The 22,757-nt window shown below is 33.9% G+C and overlaps 1 protein-coding gene across 1 annotated transcript; it reads right to left on the reverse strand.

Annotated features, from left to right (window-relative positions):
- Positions 1–485: 485 nt before the first annotated feature.
- On the reverse strand, positions 486–21,477 carry LOC148623595 (transmembrane protein 151B-like). Its single transcript, XM_088565524.1, has 2 exons — positions 21,332–21,477; positions 486–2,113 (listed from the first exon to the last, which is right to left on the reverse strand). Exons 1-2 carry the CDS (start codon positions 21,362–21,364, stop codon positions 551–553), a joined length of 1,596 nt encoding a protein of 531 aa, XP_088421650.1. The 5' UTR covers positions 21,365–21,477; the 3' UTR covers positions 486–550.
- Positions 21,478–22,757: the final 1,280 nt, after the last annotated feature.

A 22,757-nucleotide genomic window follows, 5' to 3' on the forward strand; every position in this document is an offset into this window, starting at 1 on the left:
TGGCTTTGTTTATTAAGATTTTAAGCAAAGGTAAGTCATTTCTACAAATTTGTCATTCGACGGACTGATTTACTGTAAAATTGGAGTAATGGGCAGCCGTAGACTTCAATTTAAGTATTCAATTTATTAGAGCCGCTGTAAGTACTTGGGAACTTTTAAATAACTTATTTCAAAACATTCAGGTACTTACCAAAGTGAAAATAGTGTAAGTTTCCAAGAAAAATGTTTACTGTTTTCCCTTTCCCCAATGAGACCGCCAACCAGGTTGTCGGGTATTGGTGGGTTACGTCCCTTTAAAAACGTTCTAAAATGGCTTGCATTCCGTAAATATGAAAAAAACGACTATTATAAAGAAAAGCAATCCCTAGGCTGGTGTATAATTGATTAATTATTTGTAGTTCTCTTTTTCCATACTCGCAGTGGTTAACACAATATGCACTTAAAACAGTTTCAAAGAGGGACACTTGTATTAATGTAACTACATATAAGCTTATCATTTTATAAAACTTTGGCACAAATATGAAAATACAAAAAGACATCCGTAAAAGTTTTACAATGATGTCTCCATTATTGTCAGGTATGCCCTTCGTTCACATTCTGGTGAACTGTTCCTTCTTTGGGACAACGGTTTGTTGACTTTAGGTAGTGGTCGAGTCATTGTAAGAGCCTCTGTGTAAGGAGGAGGGTCGTTGACTGCAACTGGTTTAACTGATTCCGGTATACTAGTCGACGATTTAGCACCGCTTTTTGATAAATGTACCATAGAAGCTGCAGGATTTATTCGAACACAAAATTCTTGTGGAGACTGTGGCGATGAAATTTCGCTGGGCGAGCTGTCCTCTCTGTGAATTATTGAAAACATTCTTCGAGGTTTATTTCGTAAAGCATTTGGACTAAAGGTTGCATAGTGTGTGTCTGTATGCATATTTTGTAGCACAAGACTTCTATTAACTAAAGAGTAACTTTTGCATCTTTTTATAAACGGAGACTTTTCTGATGAATTTATTCGAGTCTTCTCCAACTTCGATAACGCCGATAAGGATGTAAATGTTACACTCCGGGGAGTTTCTTTAAAATGAGAATTCGGAATGTTACAGTAAGACAAGTCTGGTGCAATCAATAAGGCTTCCGAATAACTAGGTATTATTGCATAGTTGTTTTGTATAGTTTGTTCGAGCTCGGCACTTCCCATTGTATTAGTTATCCGATTTGAGGTTGTAATCGGATCTACATAGCTTACACCAAACAATTTATGTACGTGATAGTGTATATAGGCTGTTTTGTATTCAATAATAACACGGAGAGGCCATGATAAAAGTAGAACAGACATAGCCCAAAACAAAATTTGCGAAGCATACCACGGAAGATTATCAGGATCAGAAAAGGCTATCATGTACTCTCTAAAATTTACGTTTAATAGATCCATTCCTTCACGGGTTTCCATGAAATCATCGCGTCGCTCGTTGTCATTGAAAAAACGGCTACGCTGTTCGTCGAATTCACGCTCAGATTCTGTACATGTGAAAGAATATCCTTTTGATAATCTAATTTTTGTTGCAGGGTGTTTTTCAAGTTTCGTCAAAACTGGTGACACATCCTTGACTCCACATCTTGAAAAATTAAATGCTGAACCGGCAGTGTGAGTATTGACGCGTTCATAGTATACTTGAGTACTCGTATAGGAATCTCCATTTCTGTATCGTGTTATATGTCTTGTTTTCCGGACGTAATGATAGCATAAAGCCTTCCACCACAGAATGGGTACTGCATCTCTCATAGTATTTATCTTGTCGTATACTGCATTGACGTCTACTTTATATTGTAATTCTATCCTAGTATGACAGTGATAACATTCAACTAGATATACTAAATATAACATAATCACAAATGCTACTGGAATATAAATGTAGCCCGCCTCGCACGGACTCATCTGTGTTACCATGGTATCTGGCATGCTCTCACTGTAGTAGTTAACAACGACAGTTGTGACTGTTGCTAATCTGCACCAAACAATAGCGACCAGACATCCACATATAAGTATCGTCAAAATAAAACATTTCCAATGGCCATCTCTTCTTAGTGACCCACAGAAAGATTGGCGGATGGGTTGTAACTGAAAAAGAAGACATACTTTATAAAGGACGAACAAAACGCCAAAAACATATGACAATAGATTTCATGTCACGATGCGTTCTTAATTATGCTACACAAATGGTTAAACAAATCGTCACACGAGAGATACGACCATGGTTACAATATGCATTAAACATTAAAGAAACCGTTTGTTTTACTGTAATTTTGATATAATTGGTGTTATAGGCTCTTTTAATGACCAATGGCAACATATGGAAATTGGGTGACAACAGGTTAACGAAAATATGTTTGCATACCTACTAACATTTGAAAATTTCCATGGGAATTTTACGCATGAAGTGGACCCCAGTACTCAAGAAAACAATTTTGATGCCTTTAAATTTATCAAAGTGTAGTTTTCTAGACCTAGCACGACAAAAAAATCAAATTTACTTCTTATTTTGAAGGTTTGGTTTTAAGTAGCAGTCATTATAAAATCAGACAGGAGGTGATTCATGCATGTCAAAAACCCACCGAACTAAGTTTTATTTCTTGTTCAGAAACAGTTATAGATCACATAACCAGTCTAAGTATTTTTGTTTTGGGGGGTTGCGCTTTTGAAATAAAATTTATATAGATTGTACATGAAATTAGCACTTTGCAAAAGTTATCGTTCTTGATTTTGTTTGATTTGGTTGATTTATGTTGGAAGTTGAAGTGTAGTTTTCTCAACGGTACAGATCTAAATATAGAAACGACTATTGTGACATAAATATATAGCATATGTAGACCATAAAAGCATTGAAATATTTGATACTATTCAGTGAACTCTGTAAATGAAATAAAATTAAGTTGCGTAAATTCAGCGAAATTAAACCTATGATGATAAAGATTCACGACTTCTTCAAGTAGAAAACCAAGGTTGTCAGAGAATTCATTTTCCTGCCAACTAAACATATTTAACTCAACATCGAAGATTAAGGACACTTTATTGGCAATTAGTCCTGAAACAAAGCCCAAAGGAATAAAAATCAATAAGAATTGTTTACGTCAAACTTAAGCTTTCTTTACAAGAATGTGGAGCCTGTGTCTGTAAACCTATACAATTTCGTGCATTAGAGTTATAAAACGATGGTGGACTTCGTCGTAGATCTAACGTTTAATTGCGGTGTTAAACTAACGTTTAATCTTTCCTTCTACCAGCTGGAATAAGCAAAGTCTGATGTTAATCTATTTTTTTACTACCGAAAATATCTCTGTAAGGGTCTTCTTCGACCAAAATATTTAGAATTTATATGTTATGTTTTTATCACTCAAACACAGAAAAAAAAAACAAAAATCGAGAAACTAAACAAAAACAAAACAAAAAAGTCAAACACGGTTTAGATTCACTTCATACGACATTCGGGCAACATGTAGACTAGCGGACTAAAAGGGTTAACAAGGAAGTGATATAGATTTCAATTTATTTTAAACTGCAATAAATTAAAGTAGACAAGTAATTGGACATAGGTCCCACGTCAGTGGAAATCAATGACGAATATTTATTACATTGAAAGCGATAATGAAATGTTTTTTAATTATTAAGTACAGGTCTCAGTAGACACAATGTCACCTTTGCCTATCAGATTATAGACATCTACCTAGGGTACTTGCTTGACAATACATCAACTGGCTTTCATATTCTGAGAAATCTGTGAGTGACACATCCCATTTCCGTTGACTAAGTAATCTGTCAAGCTGACAATAATAATCACAGCAATTTCACCATTCAGCTTGTAAAAACTATACAGTGATGATATTAAAATGCTGTTGTGGATTTGTCATACATAGAATAATGAAGCGGTATTTTCACTATCTCTCTAGAATACTTATATTCACAATATTTAGAGTAACTATGTTGTAACTTGTTACAATACAAAGAGCAGGGATAATCAGCCTGCTGACGTTTAGGTTCTAACATGATGAGTAGAGACGATCGGTTAAGGTTCTACAAAGGAGATCAGACTGCTGAAGTGCTGGTTCTATAAAGACGAATACAGACGATCAGACTGCTGAAGTGCTGGTTCCAACGCAAGGAATATGAATACGGAAACAAACTTTTGTATTTATATTCGGTACAATTAATAGCAGACAACATTAGCTTTCGTGAGCTTTTAACCGAATAAACAAATGGACATACACAGCATAGAGACCACATACACAATAAGACATGCAACGCTTAAAGGTAAAAGAACATACAACACACATACATACATACATGTACTAGACAATACATAATTACATAGATTGGCAATAGAATATAGAGATGATTGACCTGCTTACGTGATGGTTCTAACAGAAGTAGAGATGTTCCAGGTTCCAACACAAGTAAAAACTATTAGACTGCTGGCGTGAATGTTTCAACACAAGAAATATCTAGAGATGATCAGTCTTCTGACGTGAGTGTTTCAACACAAGAAATGATTAGAGACGAAAGGTCTTCTGACGAGAATGTTTCAATACAAGAAACAGCCAGAGATGATCCAACTGATGAAGTGAAGATTTCGACACGTGTAATAGCTAGTGATGACTAGTCTGCTGACGTGAATGTTCTAACACAAGTAGAAATGATCAGGATGCTGACGTGAATGTTCTAACACAAGTAGAAATGATCAGGATGCTGACGTGAATATTCTAATACAAGTAGAAATGATCAGGATGCTGACGTGAATGTTCTAACACAAGTAGAAATGATCAGGATGCTGACGTGAATGTTCTAACACAAGTAGAAATGATCAGGATGCTGACGTGAATGTTCCAACATAAGAAATAGTTAGAGATGATCAGTCTGCTGACGTGAAAGTTTCAACACAAGACATAGAGATGACCAGTCTGCTGAAGTGAAGGTTTCAACACGAGACATAGTTAGAGATGATCAGTCTGCTGAAGTGAAGGTTTCAACAAAGACATAGTTAGAGATGATCAGTCTGCTGAAGTGAAAGTTTCAACACAAGACATAGTTAGAGATGATCAGTCTGCTGAAGTGAAAGTTTCAACACAAGACATAGTTAGAGATGATCAGTCTGCTGAAGTGAGTGTTTCAACATAAGAAATAGCTGGAAATGATCAGTCTGCTGAAGTGAGTGTTTCAACACAAGAAACAGCTAGAGATGATCAGTGTGCTGAAGTAAATGTGTCAGAGTGGTTAAAGGCCGCGCGGTCTTTAATTTTGAAATGAATGAAAGTTTTAAGTAGGTCAATGAGTGCCAAGGCTACATCAGTTTTCAAAGACCCCGATGTAGCAAAAACATTGTCTACTATACATGACAAATATGTTGTCGTACCAGCAGATAAAGCCCAAAACAACATTGTTTTTGTCTGCAAAACGTTTTATAATGTTTATTATCAGAGGTAGACGTAGAAAATAATAGCAGTGATAAGACCTACATTGCTACCACTCTCTCCAAAGAAGAGATTGTGGAAAACCATAAATCTGTGCTATCCTCTTTTGGTCTCTCTACCAAGGACGATGATTGTGATTTACATTCTATGTACTGGATTCCTAAACTTCACAAGAATCCATACAAACAACGTTTCATAGCTGGATCTGCAAAATGTACCACCAAACCTCTTTCAAAACTTTTAACTTCTATACTCACAACTGTCAAAGAGGGTGTACAGTCCTACCATAACACTTGTTACTCCCGTAGTGGTATTAATTCAATGTGGATCCTGAAAAATTCGAAAGATCTTTTGGAGACAATCAGTTCAAGACTATTATCTAAATATTTAAGCATTAAAACCTATTATTATTCAACACTGTATACTTCTATTCCCCATACTCAGTTACAATCCCGACTTGAAAACATTATACATATAAATTTACACCTAGATACAAATATATATTTCATGGTAAAGATTCCTCATACTTTGTAAGAAATAATTCCAAATCATCTTCCAAGTATACAGAGGAAGATGTTTACAAAATGCTGGAATTTTTAATCGACAACATATTTATCCAGTGTGGTGGACGTGTTTTTCAACAAACGATCGGCATTCCAATGGGAACAAATTGTGCTCCTTTACTTGCTGACCTATTCTTTCACTCTTATAAGGCTGACTTTATAGCTGATCTGATCACAAAGAAAGAATATCTTTTGGCTAGATCCTTCAATCTCAGTTTCCGCTATATAGATGACGTATTATCTTTAAAAAAATCCTAATTTCGGGGATTTGATACATCGCATCTACCCAAAAGAACTTGAGATAAAGGATACTACAGACACTGTGAAGTCAGCCTCATACCTTGACCTACACTTAGAAATCGATGGTAAAGGAAAACTATTGACCAAACTTTACGACAAACGTGATGACTTTTCATTCAGACTTTTCCTTTCATCTGTGGCAACATCCCTTCGGCTCCTGCGCAAGGAGTTTTCATATCACAACTCATACGTTATTCCAGAGCTTGCCGAAACTACGCAGTCTTTTTGTATCGCGCTAGAACTCTGACAAATAGGCTTCTGGAACAGGGTTATGTTGCTACAAGATTGAAGTCATCACTACAGAAGTTTTATGGTCGTCATCATGAACTCCTAGATCGTTATGGTGTATCCATCAGCACCATGAAAACTGATGTATTCAGCGGGTCATAGTTTCCCTTTCCTCGTTTGTCTACCCCGGACTTGACTTTTTATGAGCAACTCGGCGGGTGTTTCTAGAAAAGCAGAGGACGCTTACCCTACCGGTGCACCTGGTCCATGCTCCCAATTTTTAGTGCAGTCCGAGTTGCCCATTTACTTTTGTTACTTTGTATGTATGATTTTAGTTATTTTATGTTCTTTGTTGTGTATGTCTGTTTTCCATATCTGGTCTTTGTCCCTGGATTACATTCTTTTGATTACCGCTATAACCTTGGTTCCCTTGATTACTCTTTCAACACAAGAAATTGCTAGAAATGATCAGTCTACTGAAGTGAATGTTTCAACAAGAAATAGCTATAGATGATCATGCAGGTCCACAAAATTTCAGCATTAGAAAGTAAATTAATAATTTTGGATGAAATTGTTTCTGTAAGGTGGTAATCTTTTGTCGCATGTTACGGTAACCTTTGTAATCTCATTTTTGCTTTTTCCTTGGAATTTCTCATTTATAGTATAGCTTGTACCTATACTTTACACTTCAGATACCAAGCATTGGTGAATTACAATTTATCATAATTATTTTGTTTAATATCTTTAATGAACAACGTTATGAAAAAAATATTCTTGTCACAATTCCCCCTCCCACTCCATCACCCCGCCATCTTGGGATGACCGTAAAAACTGGTTATCAGCTTTACCCCAAGCTGACGTGCAGGATTAGAGATTCCAAGACTGCCGATGTGCAGGTTCATAGAACAGAGATGATCAGCCTGCTAAAGTGCAGCTTCTTATACAATGATGTATAAAATTGATCAGCCTGCTAAATTTAAGCTGCTAATACGATGACATATAAAAATTATCAACCTGCTGAAGTGCAGGTTCTAACATGATTGGTAGAGGTGATCAGCCTCCTGGAGTGCAGGTTCTAACACGATTGGTAGAGGTGATCAGCTTCCTGAAGTTCAGGTTCTAACACAATTGGTAGAGATGATCAGCCTCCTGAAGTTCAGGTTCTAACACGATTGGTAGTGATGATCAGCCCCCTGAAGTGCAGGTTCTAACACGATCGGTAGAGATGATCAGCCTCCTGAAGTGCAGGTTCTAACACGAATGGTAGAGGTGGTCAGCCTGTTGAAGTGCTGGTTCCAACACAAATAGTAAAGATTGTTGGACTGTTGGCGTTCAGGTTGTAACACAGAGTAGAGATGATAAACGTACAAAAGTGCAGGTTCTATTAAGATGAGTATACGTAGAGATAATCGGTCATTTGAAGTGGTGAGCAATAGAGAAGAGATTATCAGCAAGCTGAAGTTTAGGTTCCAACACGATGAGAAAAGATGATCAGTCTGCTGATATTTAGTTTCCAACACAAGGAACAGAGATTGTAAGACTGTTGACATTGAGGCTCTAAGATAAGGAGTAGAGATGATGTACAGATTTTAATACGAGAAGAAGAGATGATCAGCTAGCTGAATGGTTTCAACACAAAGAGTAGCTTGAAATTACAAGTCTGCTTAAGTGCAGGTTCCAACAAAGGAAGTAGAGATGATCGGCCAGCTGAAGTGCTGGTTCCAACACAAGGAGTAACTGCTTTTATTTTTCGAAATCCAATCGCTCATTATATGTCAGATAGAAGAAGAAATTATGATAAGAATGTCTTTACAAATTATGCACTTCTTGTGTTTCACGTGCTTCTTGTTCATTGAATTTATCATTTCGTCAAATTCAATGAAAAAAATAACGGACGTGGTGAAAGCAACAAATGCACCAGCGTATAATCTAAATGCAAAATAATAAATACTAAATGATGATAAATACATAAGAATTAAATAGTTCTTTCTCCTTTTTTTGGCACGACCAGTTTACTCCACTAGTTTACTCCGTAAGAAGTTGTTATGAACCTGGGAAATTAATATGGTTCAAACGTTGTATGTGACTTCAATGTGTTTCCTTGTTTTATTGGACTTTAAATTAACAAGCTGTCAGAAGAATAACCAGAAATAATGTCAATCATTTTGTTAACTTCAGATGGTATCATTATATTTGGTTTACTGTGGAAAATGAACATTAAATCTGAAATAACAATGTATAAAATCCGATCATTGAATCCATATGCATAACCACGAGTAGTTGCACTTGAAATCTAAGATTTTTCCAAGAAGGAAATGAAATTCTTTCACATTGATATATGATCAAAGTTGGCCCTAAAATGATATACATATAATAGAAAGGTATTCATTTATTTATAAAATAACACTATAAAAGAATAATCATAACCACAATTTAATTAATTAATTACCTAGTTTTGTTTAAAGTTCTAAAAGATATTAAATTATAAAACTATTCAAACACCAGCTGTTTTATGTTGCAATTATGGCTCGATTTTTTCCATTGTGCAATATTTTATAATAACCTAACAACCAGCGGTTCTTTCACACACAAAAAAAATCGTAAGTGTGAAACTAGTCGTAACATTCGACTTATTTTATTCTTACGTTTTTTTTTTTTGTGGAAAAAAGCAACTGTTGTTAACAACTGTAATTAGCGAAGTCGATGTCGTTGTCTTCGTTCGTAGACATTTGGTACCCGGATGAAAATTTGAGTGAAATTACCACATGGTCCAAAAGGTTTCATACTACAAAAGGACCGTTGGGATTGAAATACAAAATGTACATGACCATAAAATAAATAATTTTGGGGTTTACGACTCTAACTGTGTATGAGTTAGGGATCGAAAACAAAAATATTCAATCGGCTTTGGTTTAAAGTCTTGAAGTTTTTCAATAAGTGTGTACACACAACTTAAAGTAAGCTATGAAAAGACCCGACATCAAAAGTAATCAAATTCACGGAAACAGAACGATGACAAATCTTTAAAATCAAACTAATAATGATAATACGATACAACGACACATTTATGACCACAGTTTCTTGACTGTGGACAGGCGCGTAAATGATGTGGTGTGGTTAAACTATTTTTATAAGGCCTTAACCACTCCCTTTGATGTAAGGTAAAAATGAAGTGAAACAAGAAACAAACACACCATGAAATTCACTCAATAATACATCCAATTCTGTCCATGGAATACATCAATATAAACCATATGGACCAATGAGATATCCACTTAAAGAACGCTCACAGTTGATAGCTCGGCATTTATTAAAGAATGACAATACCACCAAAACGACGTTATAAATAACCGGTCACAACAATCCCAGTGGACTGGATTTGGAGTCCAGGTACTAAATACGCAAGGTTCAGTCTAGAAACAGGAATTGTATTTGCTCTAGTGCAGCTAATCCCTTCATTATGCGTCATTTTTTTTTCAAATACATGTATATACCAATTTTCAACAATTAAGTATGCGTCAATTTATTGATTTTGTCAAAATATATTCGTATGGTCCAGATAATTGTGAAGTCAAGGTCCAAATCGGTCTATGAAAAATATATATACATGTTATTGTTGACCACATGGAACATGACAGATTTTAAAAAATATTCCGTTTTATGGCCAGATCTATTTGACTAAATTGTTAAGCCCAAGTTATACTTCTTTATATTTTGGGTATTTTGGATTTCAGTAGCTATATGTTAAAAATGTACACATCAAGTGATGTAAAGTGTTATATTCTACGACGCCATTCTTATATTTTGGAGATTTTTTTTTTTTTTTTTTGGGGGGGGGTGTGGGAGGGGGGTTGTGACACAAAGAATAGTGTCTTCGGACAATGCATGTGGCTGGTGAAAAAAATGGGTAGTCATAAATTTTGAAGATGAATCGATATAATATTCTACATTATAAGGTAACTTTTTCTGTGAAAGATCAAAGAGGTCTTATACGTATGTGAAAAAGTCCACCTGACTAACTTCGGCTAACGTTTTAATACATTGATATTAACAAAGGTGACTGATTGTTCTGTGTAAGTTCATGGCTTCGAGTTGCAATTTATAGTTCTATTTGAGAAATGTCGGCTCAAGAATTCGAGCTTTATACAATGGGTAGAAATTCTATGATCGCTAACCCATGTTATTTGGTATTTACCAACGCTTTGAGAGAAATTAATAGGTGATATGTCGTTAAAAGAATATTTCTAGTAGTTATTTTTGCATAAATATAGATATTGATGTTATATACATATTGAACATTAACCATTACTGGATTACTCAGGCATGGAAAGATAAAACAAATATTATACAACACTGTTCAAAACTTTCCCTTAATAGCATGTTGGTACAAGCATCGATCCTAACAAAAACAATCAGGAAATCAATGGCAAATTAATTCAATGTCTACAATCAGTGCACATCTTATGCTTGATATATAGTTATCAAAGTATCGGTTACAATCAATGCTTTAGCGTAAATCATACTGTTATAGCAATATTATAAAATCACAGGGATCGATACAGCATCATTAGGGTTCTGTTTACATCAACAAGATTATACCCTGTATACATCACTGGTATAGCATTACTTCCTCTGTCAACAAAGCACCATCATCAACTGTAATTACCTACAGCTAATTTGTTCATTGATCTAAATCTATAAATTATCTGCTTCCGAATATTGGCAAATATCTACTATTACTTGGATTAGAAACCACACAATTACTGTCAGAAAATGAAATATTAAACCAGGCAATGATTTCATGTCTGTTTAAAGTCTAAGGTTAGTCGCTTGTTAAAAGCAAAACGTGAACAGTCTGCATGTTCACGGAGTAGTTACCAAGTCACCAGTTAATGCACGTATAGTCACTATAGTCGATTGTACGCTGGTCGAAGGTAAAAGCTTGAAGTCACTAGTTTACAAGTATATATTTACTTATTTAAACACGCATATACTATTACCTCGAGACTGTTAAGTAATAATGTAGGTTGACATGTCAGAAAGAAAAAAACCTTTAATAATTTTAAGTATCAATCTATGATCTCTTTTTATGTTGAAATCTTTTTCTCTTTATTGATTTCAAACTGAAAAAAGTAATTTAATTACTGGACAACCAAACCCAAACCTGACATTTCACAATACCACTGATGAGTAAGTTTATGCGCTTCATAACAAAGAAAATTAATATAATGAAGTTAAAAAAACAAACTTTTCGCTAACAGCTTCACCTTTAAAAAATACTGTGTATCTCGCTGAATTAATACTTGGGGCAAACAAAAGTTGATAGTTGAAACGTATTATTTATTTTGTCAAATTAAGTACTTAAATATTATGGTCACCCTGTTACTAGTTTTTGGAGACAAAAAAAAAAAAAAAAGAACAAAAAGATGTTTCAAATTCGATATCAGTGGTTTTATGTGCTTTTGTTGCAACCCAGTTAAACCAAAGAAAAATAAGACAAGCACTGAATTTTGTATTAACTTTGTGCAATCCAATTTTATTAACAGTTTAACGACTTTACAAGCAGGAAAGCTTTAATCGTAAATCAAATGCAAAAAAAGGAAACTAAACATGATTAGGTGTAACACAGAAGGCAACTGAAACTGGTTTCGTGTAACACGGAAAGCAACTGCATTACAAATTTGGTGTATCACAAAAGGCAACTGAATTACAATTTTTTTTATGTATTTTCAAACGAAACTTTCAGTATAAATTTTATTCAAAGCTGGCTGACTCTTTTCGTGTTGTATGTCATCTTCAAAAGTTTCTTGATGGGTTCATCGGCTGACCAATGCATTACAGTGAAGAGTCAACCATAGAGCTTTTATGAAATAGTTTTGTTTTGGATTAATTCATTTGTCTTATTGTCCTGTAAAATCAACATGATTAAAATGATATATGTATATACGTTACATAAAGATTGAACAGTACCATGCATTACATGATACTCTATAAAGAGTGGCGAGGTTCTCTAGGGTTACACTTTGATGGGTGTACGTGTGATACATTCTTGTACAAGAAAAGTCTCACAGGACAATAACAATAACGAGAAACATGCTGTTATTTCAGCGGCATGCCCAGTAAACACCTGATCCCCTTGTAATGAAATTATATAACGACAGATTCGTTAACTGCTTCTTTCTTTCAGTTCGTACGCGAGCTATTCCCTGAGAATTTGTGTTTTGCTCAGGTCAACAATTTTGCCACTTTTTTCCAACATTATTAAAAGCAACACCGTACGCAACTAAGCAATACAATGTCGGGAGTATTAATGCCTCATCTGTATAGATTAGTCTCTCATATTATGGAGTCCCATGTCTTGCTAATAAATCTCGGTATTTCTATTTCTTTATTAAGATTTTAGTCCTTATTATATTTGTCCTAAATGTAGAGGTTTATTTCTAGAAAAAAATAAAAATGTTTAGGCGAAAATATATAGGTATACTTCTACTTCGTATTTTTTGCAATATCTAATATATTAACAAGCGCTCTTCCGATTTTAAAAGCCTCTCTTTAAATTGTTCTGACCTGCGCAACAAGTTACTTTCAACTACGCAACTCATATAAACTAAATCTAGCAACAAGACAATTCATTATTATGTAGATATTTTATCGAATGAATTTCGATAATTCACACTGTGAAATAAATTTAGTAAATTCACTCTAGGACTTTCTCCAGCCAAATATGATAATTGATTGGTTATCGTGAATTTTCAAAATATGATCACACGTGCCGAAGACGCTTGAGGATTTAACTCGTGCGCGGAACAAGTTCTGCACACTCGTTAAATCTAGGCTTTCTTCGGCACTGGTGATAATATTTTGGTTATTCACCCTTTCCAATCAATTATCCTATTAAGATTTGAAGAAAGGTCATACTCATAAGTGCATTTTTTTTTCAATATGATTAGATCATTTACATCGATTGTTGAAATGAATTATTTCATCAGGAATATAATTAAATAAGTGCGGTACAGTGATACTTACTTACTTAATATGCACGATATTAAAAATGCACAGGAATGATGTATTACGCTTACACCTTCTTTGAATACGATTAGAAATGGGTAATTAATTGGTTTAAGAGATGTACAATTATCTAAGTTTCAGTAGAATCGGATATATTGGATGTTCTATAGAAATTGGTGTTGTTCCATTGGTAACCTATGACACGAGGTTCGTGAACGTGATTGCACCTTCGGAATGTTTGTCGGCTCTACTGATAGTGAGTGAATATTGTTAAAGGGTTTTTATAGGATCTAAGGACAATAAATGCATTATATAGAACATTTTCGTTTAGTACGGGAATAAATTAACAAAATTTGATGGACCGATGATATGACATTTTTTAAATAAACAAATTCAATGGTGAACATCAAAGAATAATGAGAAGTTATAGTAGATTTTGTAAAAAGGAAACGTAGGTTTTTTAACCAGTATTTTCCACAATAAGCTTGTTTTCTTCACTGTTGCATGTAAATATGTTTGGGCTGTTCTTTTTCCGCTGAAATTTATTACAAATGAAATAAAAATCTACGCGTATAAATGTTTAATCAAGGAGAAACATTTTCTTTATAAAGAGATGTTTCAAGCCGCATTTTCTTTGTAAGCTTCTGTATATTAAATCTTGCGGCAAAAGAGACTAATATAATGTGTATGTCATTCATGTGTTGGCATGACACTCAATGTTAAATTGATCATTCTATGCTCTATATGCAGCTAAAAATAATAATATAGTAATATTAAGAGTGGAAATTACCAATTTTCATTTATCACACTTAGTTTTGAAATCTTCGTTTGGTTAATTGACCTCTTTGAGAAATGAAATGCTTGGTAAAAATAGTTTTGATTTCATTGCCACATATGACACTTTTATGAAATTTCGTTCCAATCTAAAATAAAACGAAAAGTATCACAAGACCGTTTCATGTCACCAATATTTCGTCAACTGAATTAAAACTGCAAGAAAAAAACATTGAACTGATCTGTGAAACAACATGCGCCTACGATCATTGTTTGATTACTACAGTGACGAATAAAACTTTATCAGGGCCTTTGCAATTAGCAACGGCAATGTGACACAATAATCAGACTATAACGAGAATGGATATGGTGAATATGTTAAAGAGACAACACTCCACCCGGATGAATAATGCCAGCTCAAGGCCACCCATAGGTCTTCAATGAACGATGAGGAACCCTCACACCACAGAGCAGGCTACAGCAGGCCCCAAAACATCATTATACACAGGTACAGCGAAATAGTTACTCTATATACTCCAACAATATTAAAATATACTGAATTTGAAAACGAACTAAAAAAATACAGATGCCAGAAATTCCTGACTTGAAACAGGCGTAAAAATGCGGCGGGGTTAAAGTACTTTGGCGTGATCACAATCCTTTCTCTTTTAAATCTGCTCACTGTGAAAAAATATATCACAATTAAGCAAAACTAAAATCAGTTCAAAAAGGTCCGAGTCCCATGTTAAAACAGAAATAGGAAAATTGATTTTATGCTAAACAAATGCACAAACAAAGGACTACTAGCAAATAACTGACAGGCCAGCTCCAGACCAGTTTAAACCTACTAAATTTATCATGTCCCCATCGTATGTAAACTATTTTTCGAAGTATCCTTAGTTCAGCTTGATAAGACAATCAAGGTAATATGTGTTATGCTATATGCATGATATGTTTCAGGGCGTAGAAAGTTTGTTTTGACAAGTAAAGCATAAAATCGAGAATTTACACCTAAGGCTTTTCAAACAATTTCAAGAATGATGGCGCAATCAGTATAACAAGAAGTGTAGCATATCATGAAGCACTATAAATAAACTACGCCCGCTATTGCTCAGAATCGGCCAACAAACAAGCTCAGCCACTATTTGAAATAGTACTATGCGGGATCATCAAATTTTGGAATGTTGAAGAAAGTATACACTTAGGCTTGTAAAGATAGATTTTTCCACAAAGCCAGGCATAGCATATATGCAACGGCAGTTGATGGCGGTCGTTTGTATTACTGGACAGTGGGTAGGTGTGTAAGCATGTAAATCCATGAGAAAAGGCTTCGATGGTAACTTTACAACTATGTTTATCATTAGTTTAAGATCTGGATTGTGACCGATGCAATTGACAAAAAAAGTCCAAAATGATTCTCCTTTATTTTGAACAACGGAGAAAAACATTCTGTAAATTAACGAATTTCATTAACATAAAGTTTAAAATTAAAATCAAATGAAGGGAATTCATAAATAAATAATTGCTTAATTGAAACCATCTCCGTGCGAACACTCACACTTCCGTATTCTAATCTTAATATGTTCAATTATAATCCAAGTCTCTGTAAATGTTCCCTGTGGGCAACGTAGTCGAAATTATTGACCTGCTGACTATATAAAGGTAGCTGGAATTCATACTGTTTAGTCTACCAGGGGTAGGAACTTTAAACAATCAGAATATCTGTATCCAGAGTAATTATTACGCTTAAATTTTTGAATATTATTTTTCACCAAGCAAACAAATACAATAACTACATACACAACATATAACAACATCAAAGGAGATGATGGTGGTGGCCTCAGTCGATATATACCATTAGCACATTTCTCATAGTTATAAGAAAAAATACAAAGGTTCCATTAAAAGATGTCAGGATTGCAGTGGTACGACCACATTTAAATAGCTACTATATCTAACAGAACGGATGTTATGATATATAGTCCTGGACCGACCCAAAAAATGGTCAATGCAGGGTCACGCATAAGCGATCGATACAAAATATGGAACTGTAAGGACTAATGAATCTGTAAATGTATCAAATTCGGTTAACATAAATTCTAATCCGTCTCTTTTTTGTTAATTATGACAAAACTGACATGCATAAACAAAACTTTTTTTTGACAAAACTTGTAATCTGATGGCAAGATTCTCGCTTTGTATTGTTTTTAATGAGCCTTTAATGACCTCGAATTTTCGAAAATTGCACCACAGAAAACTTCTACAATAGGCTCTAATCGAAGCGCATTTTAAATACCTTCAAAATTTTACCAAATTCAGCCGTGTGGTATTTCTGTCCATTAAACTCTTAAAATAAGCGTCTTTTTGGGAATATTTCCTCCACTGATTGGTTCCATGGACGAAAAAAACACGATATGAAGAGTTGTTGTTGACTAATAAAATAATCTGGAAAATGGTTGTCGGTTCTATGGATAGTTAGTGTGTATTGTTGTAAGGGTCGATTGATGAGTAATTACATTGTTTGAAGCGTGGTTGTCGGATCTGGGCATGGTATTCATAAAAATTTTGGTCTTTGGCTGTGGTTGTCTTGCTATTTTCTACTTAATTGGTGTTTAGAATTTTTTCCTTCCTTAAAGCAAAGAATTGGGAAAAATCAAGTGAACGACCTCTCTGTAAACTGCACGGAATGTTTGCATTCGTTTTATGTTGTTTTGACAGTGATATAATTCTACCGTTTCATTCTGATTAGAAAATAAAAATACTCATGTGATTTATGCTATTATTTCTTTATACCTGTTGATAAGGAAATTGGTTTTCAGATAAACCTGTCAGGACAAACCATTAAAACGTGTAGCGACAATTAAACGTTTCCAATATTTAGAATTTCAAATTGACGACAACTATTTCATCAGGTCGGCAAACATTACTTAAGATAAAAATAAACATCAAGTTGTGATTAATTCTTTTTCTTTCATTTTCATTTTTTTAATAATTCATCGGGCAGTACAGTCTTAATAACCATTAGGGGCATTCCAATCAGGCGGTACAGTCTTAGTGACCATTAGGGGCATTCAACCTGTTTAATCAAACGTACAACTACACACATTTGTCATTAAAATACTGAAGTAATGAACAATATTATGCTTTTTGAAATATGATGATTCACATCTTAATAAATATTAATTTAATTCACAATACATTTTGAATCAAGGACGAGCAAATTGTATAGTAAGTATTAGATTGACTTAAAAATTCATAATTATATTTCTATTAAAACATTTACCACTGTCACAAAAAAGTTGTGCGTAAATTTCATTTCTACTGTCGACAACTTTTAATTTTCACTTTTCGCAGAAGACGCATTTTGCATAATTTAGTATTTCGATAATAATGACGATAATTATATAGTTGAAACCAGGAATTAATTTTTCATAATATGGTAAAATGATATTTGTATCTAGATTTTTCAGTAAAAAAATTGTCAATTGGTATGGAGCAATTTACAATTCTCTTGAACAGTTATCCTGATCGCCGTCTTATAAACGAAAGTCCTGCAGTTAAACAAGTATTTTTTCTGCTAAACCAATCATAGTCATTTTTCATTAACTGAGACTGTAAGCTAACAGTTACAAAATCGTTCTGCATTTCTTTTGTAGAAATTTCCACAGTTTCCCCAATGTCAATCTGGGTTGTTCTGAGTTAACTACCATCATGCGATGAAGCCAATAAACTTTTTCAAAAGGTTTGATATGGAATGTAATTTTACGCCATTTGAAGTAAGAATGGCAATGTATAATTCCTAGTAAAACTACATCAATTGACATTGATATACATGTTTAGGTTCCATTTTCAGCGAATTTAATTATATCTTGTTTTTTATTGTTTTCTAGGTATGCCAGTGCTTGTTTGTAAATTGTACAGTACATATATAAAGTAAAAATAGAAAACAAATATCTCCCTTTTTCCTAAAAAATAAATAAAACAAAAACAAAAACAAAAATACGGAGTAGGCAAGCTTTTGATTGTCCCATTTCATAATATCAACGAAACTGTTAATGTAAATTAAGCAAAGAGTACAAATTTATTGAAATACAATTAATTAAATAACGGGCGAAAGCACGAAAACTTCACACGGTAGTGTTAAAAGTTGGTGTATAAAATAATTGGTATTTCGTTATGCATGCTTTACACGGTAGTGTTAAAAGTTACTGCATAGAATAACTGGTATTTCGTTATGCATGCTTCCATTCAAATACTCACGGGATAAAGTCAGCTTTAAAAGGCTATGTTGTTCATTTAGACAAAAATTATGTTAGATAGAAATGAAAACGTCGTGGATAATTTCATAAATATTTAAGAAGTCAATATTTTGCAACATATGACATAACCGTATCGAATGCTGTATCATCACGAAACGCCGATTTCAGCCCGAAGGGAGGAATTGGTCGAGTGTTGATAATCCGTACAGTATGATGAAGAAGAAAAGGTAAACATGAATTCTAATAAGACGTGGTTCAGAGCTCATTAGACCACAGCCATGGTAAAAAAAAGTGATAAACACATGACCAACATTCCGTGACACACATAGGCTACGTCTATTCAAAATTATGAAGAAACTAATCCTATTAGAATCCAAAATAAATCACGGAAACTCTATTTTACCATTGTTGTACCAACGGAGTTTCCGCGATTTATTTCTTCAGCAACATATTTAACCATGTTTATTATTAAAACTACGTTTATAAACAGTGTACTGAAATACTTCATTGTTTAGTGTTCAAAAAGATTTTTCAGTTCATACGATACTAATGAAACGCCATCCTTTTTAAATTGCTAAACGAATAACTTTGAGTAAGTGTCACTTGGTTTTCATGAGTACTTCGATCAAAAAGAATGTAAAATGAACATGAATGAGGGGGGTTTATACAAGAAAACCGTGAAGAAAATACATCACATTTCTCTTTAAATTTAAATTAACCATGCCTATCATCAGAATTCAACCTTTTCGCGTTCCATTATATTTATTGAGACTGGATGGACATTCAATTTCCCTGACATTTTTTTTAACCAATTCAAGCGCTACCCAGCATAAGAAGAAATGAAAAGTCCAAATTATTTCGGGTTTATAAAAGTATGACGAAATTTCAAGTTTTCAAAAAGTCAAGTTTCTTTTATATATCACTTTTGATTTTTAAAAAAAAATCAATTTCTAATATGTTTCGGATTCTCAAATACATGGTTTTAACATGACTGTACAAATATTTTTCTTAAGCATTGATTGATCGGAAATAGTGTGCTTTCATTTTTTTATTTTGTGGCAAGACAAAACTGAACAAGCGGCTATACTTTAAACCATTGAACGTGATCGCTAAGAATAAAATTATACTAAAACTTTGACATGTAGTTTTTACTCTGATCTCAGATAAGGTTTATTTTCGATTGTCGTACAAAATCAGAGTCATCACTTATACTTGGGACATTTATATTAAAACCTAGAACTTAACTCCTTTAACATTTGGATTTAGTACTAATACTTGAGACACTAATATCAAGAGAAAGTTGAAATGATACATGACGCACCTAGAATTGATACTAACATTGAAGAAACTCAGCGCTAGTAAATATAGACACTCAGAACTAGATATTTAAACTAATATACTACACTACTGAGAATATGAACAATAAGAATTATTACAATCACCAAAGCAAAAAGAGGCAAAGACCTCGGGATCTCATCGACATAAAGAGTAATCAATGGAACCAAGGTTATAGCCACCACTGTACAGCTACCCACCACTGACGAACATTGAGCATATCTGGAGACCGCATAACTTCCGGCTAAGTAGATAGGTAACACAACTTTTTACAGATAACATTGTTAATCATGCCATGATCTGTGACTAAATCCAATGTTACTGTGTCTGTATGAATATACACTATAATACGTTCGCAACTGTTGTTCTTGGAATGTACTAACAAGAACAAGAATTTCTATGTTATCATGAAAGAGGCATTGTTAAAAATCCCGTGAAATGCCTACACATGTGCAAGATTTAACAACAGAAGAAACAAAATGCTAATTTCGAGCGAACTTTTTTTTAAGTTCATGTGTACATAGTTGGGACATTTTCACGCATAACTAGTACTAGTTGGGACGTTAGACTGTCTCGTTACATTCGGGTCATATGCCATTCTTTCATTTTTCAAGATAAATATCAATTCTTTTATATTATTAATCAACAGTCTCATACTTGTCATTGAAAATGCACTCGACAACATAACGTTTGAGCTCAAACAACGACCTTCGATTGGCAGTTCTGAAGGATTTCCCCATTCTCGATGTTTCAACTACCACAAAGATTTTTAACACAAAATGCGTTACATCTACATTCCACGTTAGTTTCTTATCAAATCCGTTTCTTAATTAACCCATGGCAACAAATGTCAGTAGATGATCAAAAAGTAAAATATAATCATAAATAGGAATCAATAACAATTCAAGTGTACATTAGGATGTTAATCAACTTCTATGGACTGAACTTACAGTTCTTATATAATGAAATGAAAAAAAATTACTTTAGGTTTACGGGAGAATTATCAGTTAAAGGACATAGGCAGAACAGACTTCTGAATGTGCGAGACAATCTGTATGGAAAATAGTTCTTCATTTATTATAAGGAAAACATCAAATTTTCACACTTATCTCATAAAATAAAGTGTTTTAATTAGCAAGAAAAAATATTACAAATCAAGCAGCCCAACGCTTAAAACATTTTTTTTCTTGTTAATGCAATTTGAAGAACTGTGAAGTCTCACTTGCAGTAATTCCATTAAAATATAACCATGTGTGTATGAACACTGAATAATTCTAATCTCAATGAAAACTCATATCACGTTAAACAACTGAAAATAATTTAATTACAGCGAACGAACTGAATGTCCACGTGAGAAATATAAGAGTGTAAAGAGTTTTAGCCAGATGTAATGGTATGGTTTCTTACCTGTGCCTCAATAGGTGTGTTATGACACCTCATATTGTGACGTATTCTTCCATGGAAATTCCTCTCTGGCGGATCGTATTCTTTCTAGTAACTACACCTTCTCTCAGTTAGGAATTACGTTGTAAATGTTCAAAAGCCAATAGTCCCAGTGGATTCTTTAGGCTATAGAAAAATCAATGTATACGTTGTCAGTATTCATGAATTATTTCAGTGTATTAAAGACAGTTTCCCATAGTTATTTGCTAACTTCTCTATAAAATAATTAACCTTTTGGGCACATTGCTTTACGTTGCGTAGAATCGCGAGGGAATTGGAATTGGCTACTTTCAAACTTTGATTTATAGATAAGTCACGGCACCAAATTAGTACTATAAATTAGTATTATATAATAAAACATTTTCTGATACATGAATATTCTTTTCTGTGGACTAAATGTTAAGTGAGTTTTGGAATTTTCGGTTGATATGAACAATTACTGTTACGTCTTGTGCTATCAGTAGTGCTGGATCTATTGATCTGATGTGCAACGTGGGTTATTGTGCAACAAGTTGTAGTTCGCTTAACAATTACAAAAATATTGATCTTTGTGTTGATACAAAAGTAAACAAACAAACAAACAAACAAAGGTTCATGAATGCATGTACCTATTACTCCCCCTACCGACTTGAATAAGGGGCGGGTTCATATAGGTTAATCCCGGGATAGCGCACAAAAATTTCTCGGGGGAGGGGGGGGGGGGAATCAGATCCGAATTATTGGCCAAAGCTTCAGGTGAACACTTCTCATAGGTGAAAAGTTTGCCGCTTTCGGTAGTAGCTTCCCGATAACAATCTACCGCTTAAGTGCCCATGTCAAAAAAGAATCTTTAGCCTCATTCGGATATTTCTCCCATCTTATTTTGAATTTTCGGCAATTGTCTACTGTAATCATGCTAGATTTGTTAATATTGTAGATAAACTTATTTTAGACCAAAACAAAAAAAAACATGTAGCATTTACACTGTTCTTAAATCAAGTTTATTTTCGTTATCCGAATTCTAACTTTCTTAACCTCAATGAAAAGTTTTTTTCTATATGACAAATGATGCTATGCATTTTATTCTAAACAAAAGTCTATATATTCAATATTATGCATTAATGCTTATTTCTTCATACAGATGTATATTTACTTAATATCTTATTTGGACTGAATCTGCCATTGGAGATCTGCACCGCTTTTTAAGTATATTAAAGATAAACAAAAGTGCAATTTCATAAAGTGAAGATTCGGTATTTATTAACGTTTGTCATGAATGGTCACTGTAATGAACTGATTTTCCAACTGAGGTTGACGCTTTATTAATATATGTCATATAAAAAACAAACACCCGGGTAAGCCTGTTTCCGGAACTTATCGAAATGGGGTTGATAAATAAGTTAATGCAAAT

Source organism: Perna viridis, chromosome 2 (assembly GCF_037379345.1).
Source record: "Perna viridis isolate PV_CMFRI_1.1 ecotype Kerala chromosome 2, ASM3737934v1, whole genome shotgun sequence".
Lineage (NCBI taxonomy): Eukaryota > Metazoa > Mollusca > Bivalvia > Mytilida > Mytilidae > Perna > Perna viridis.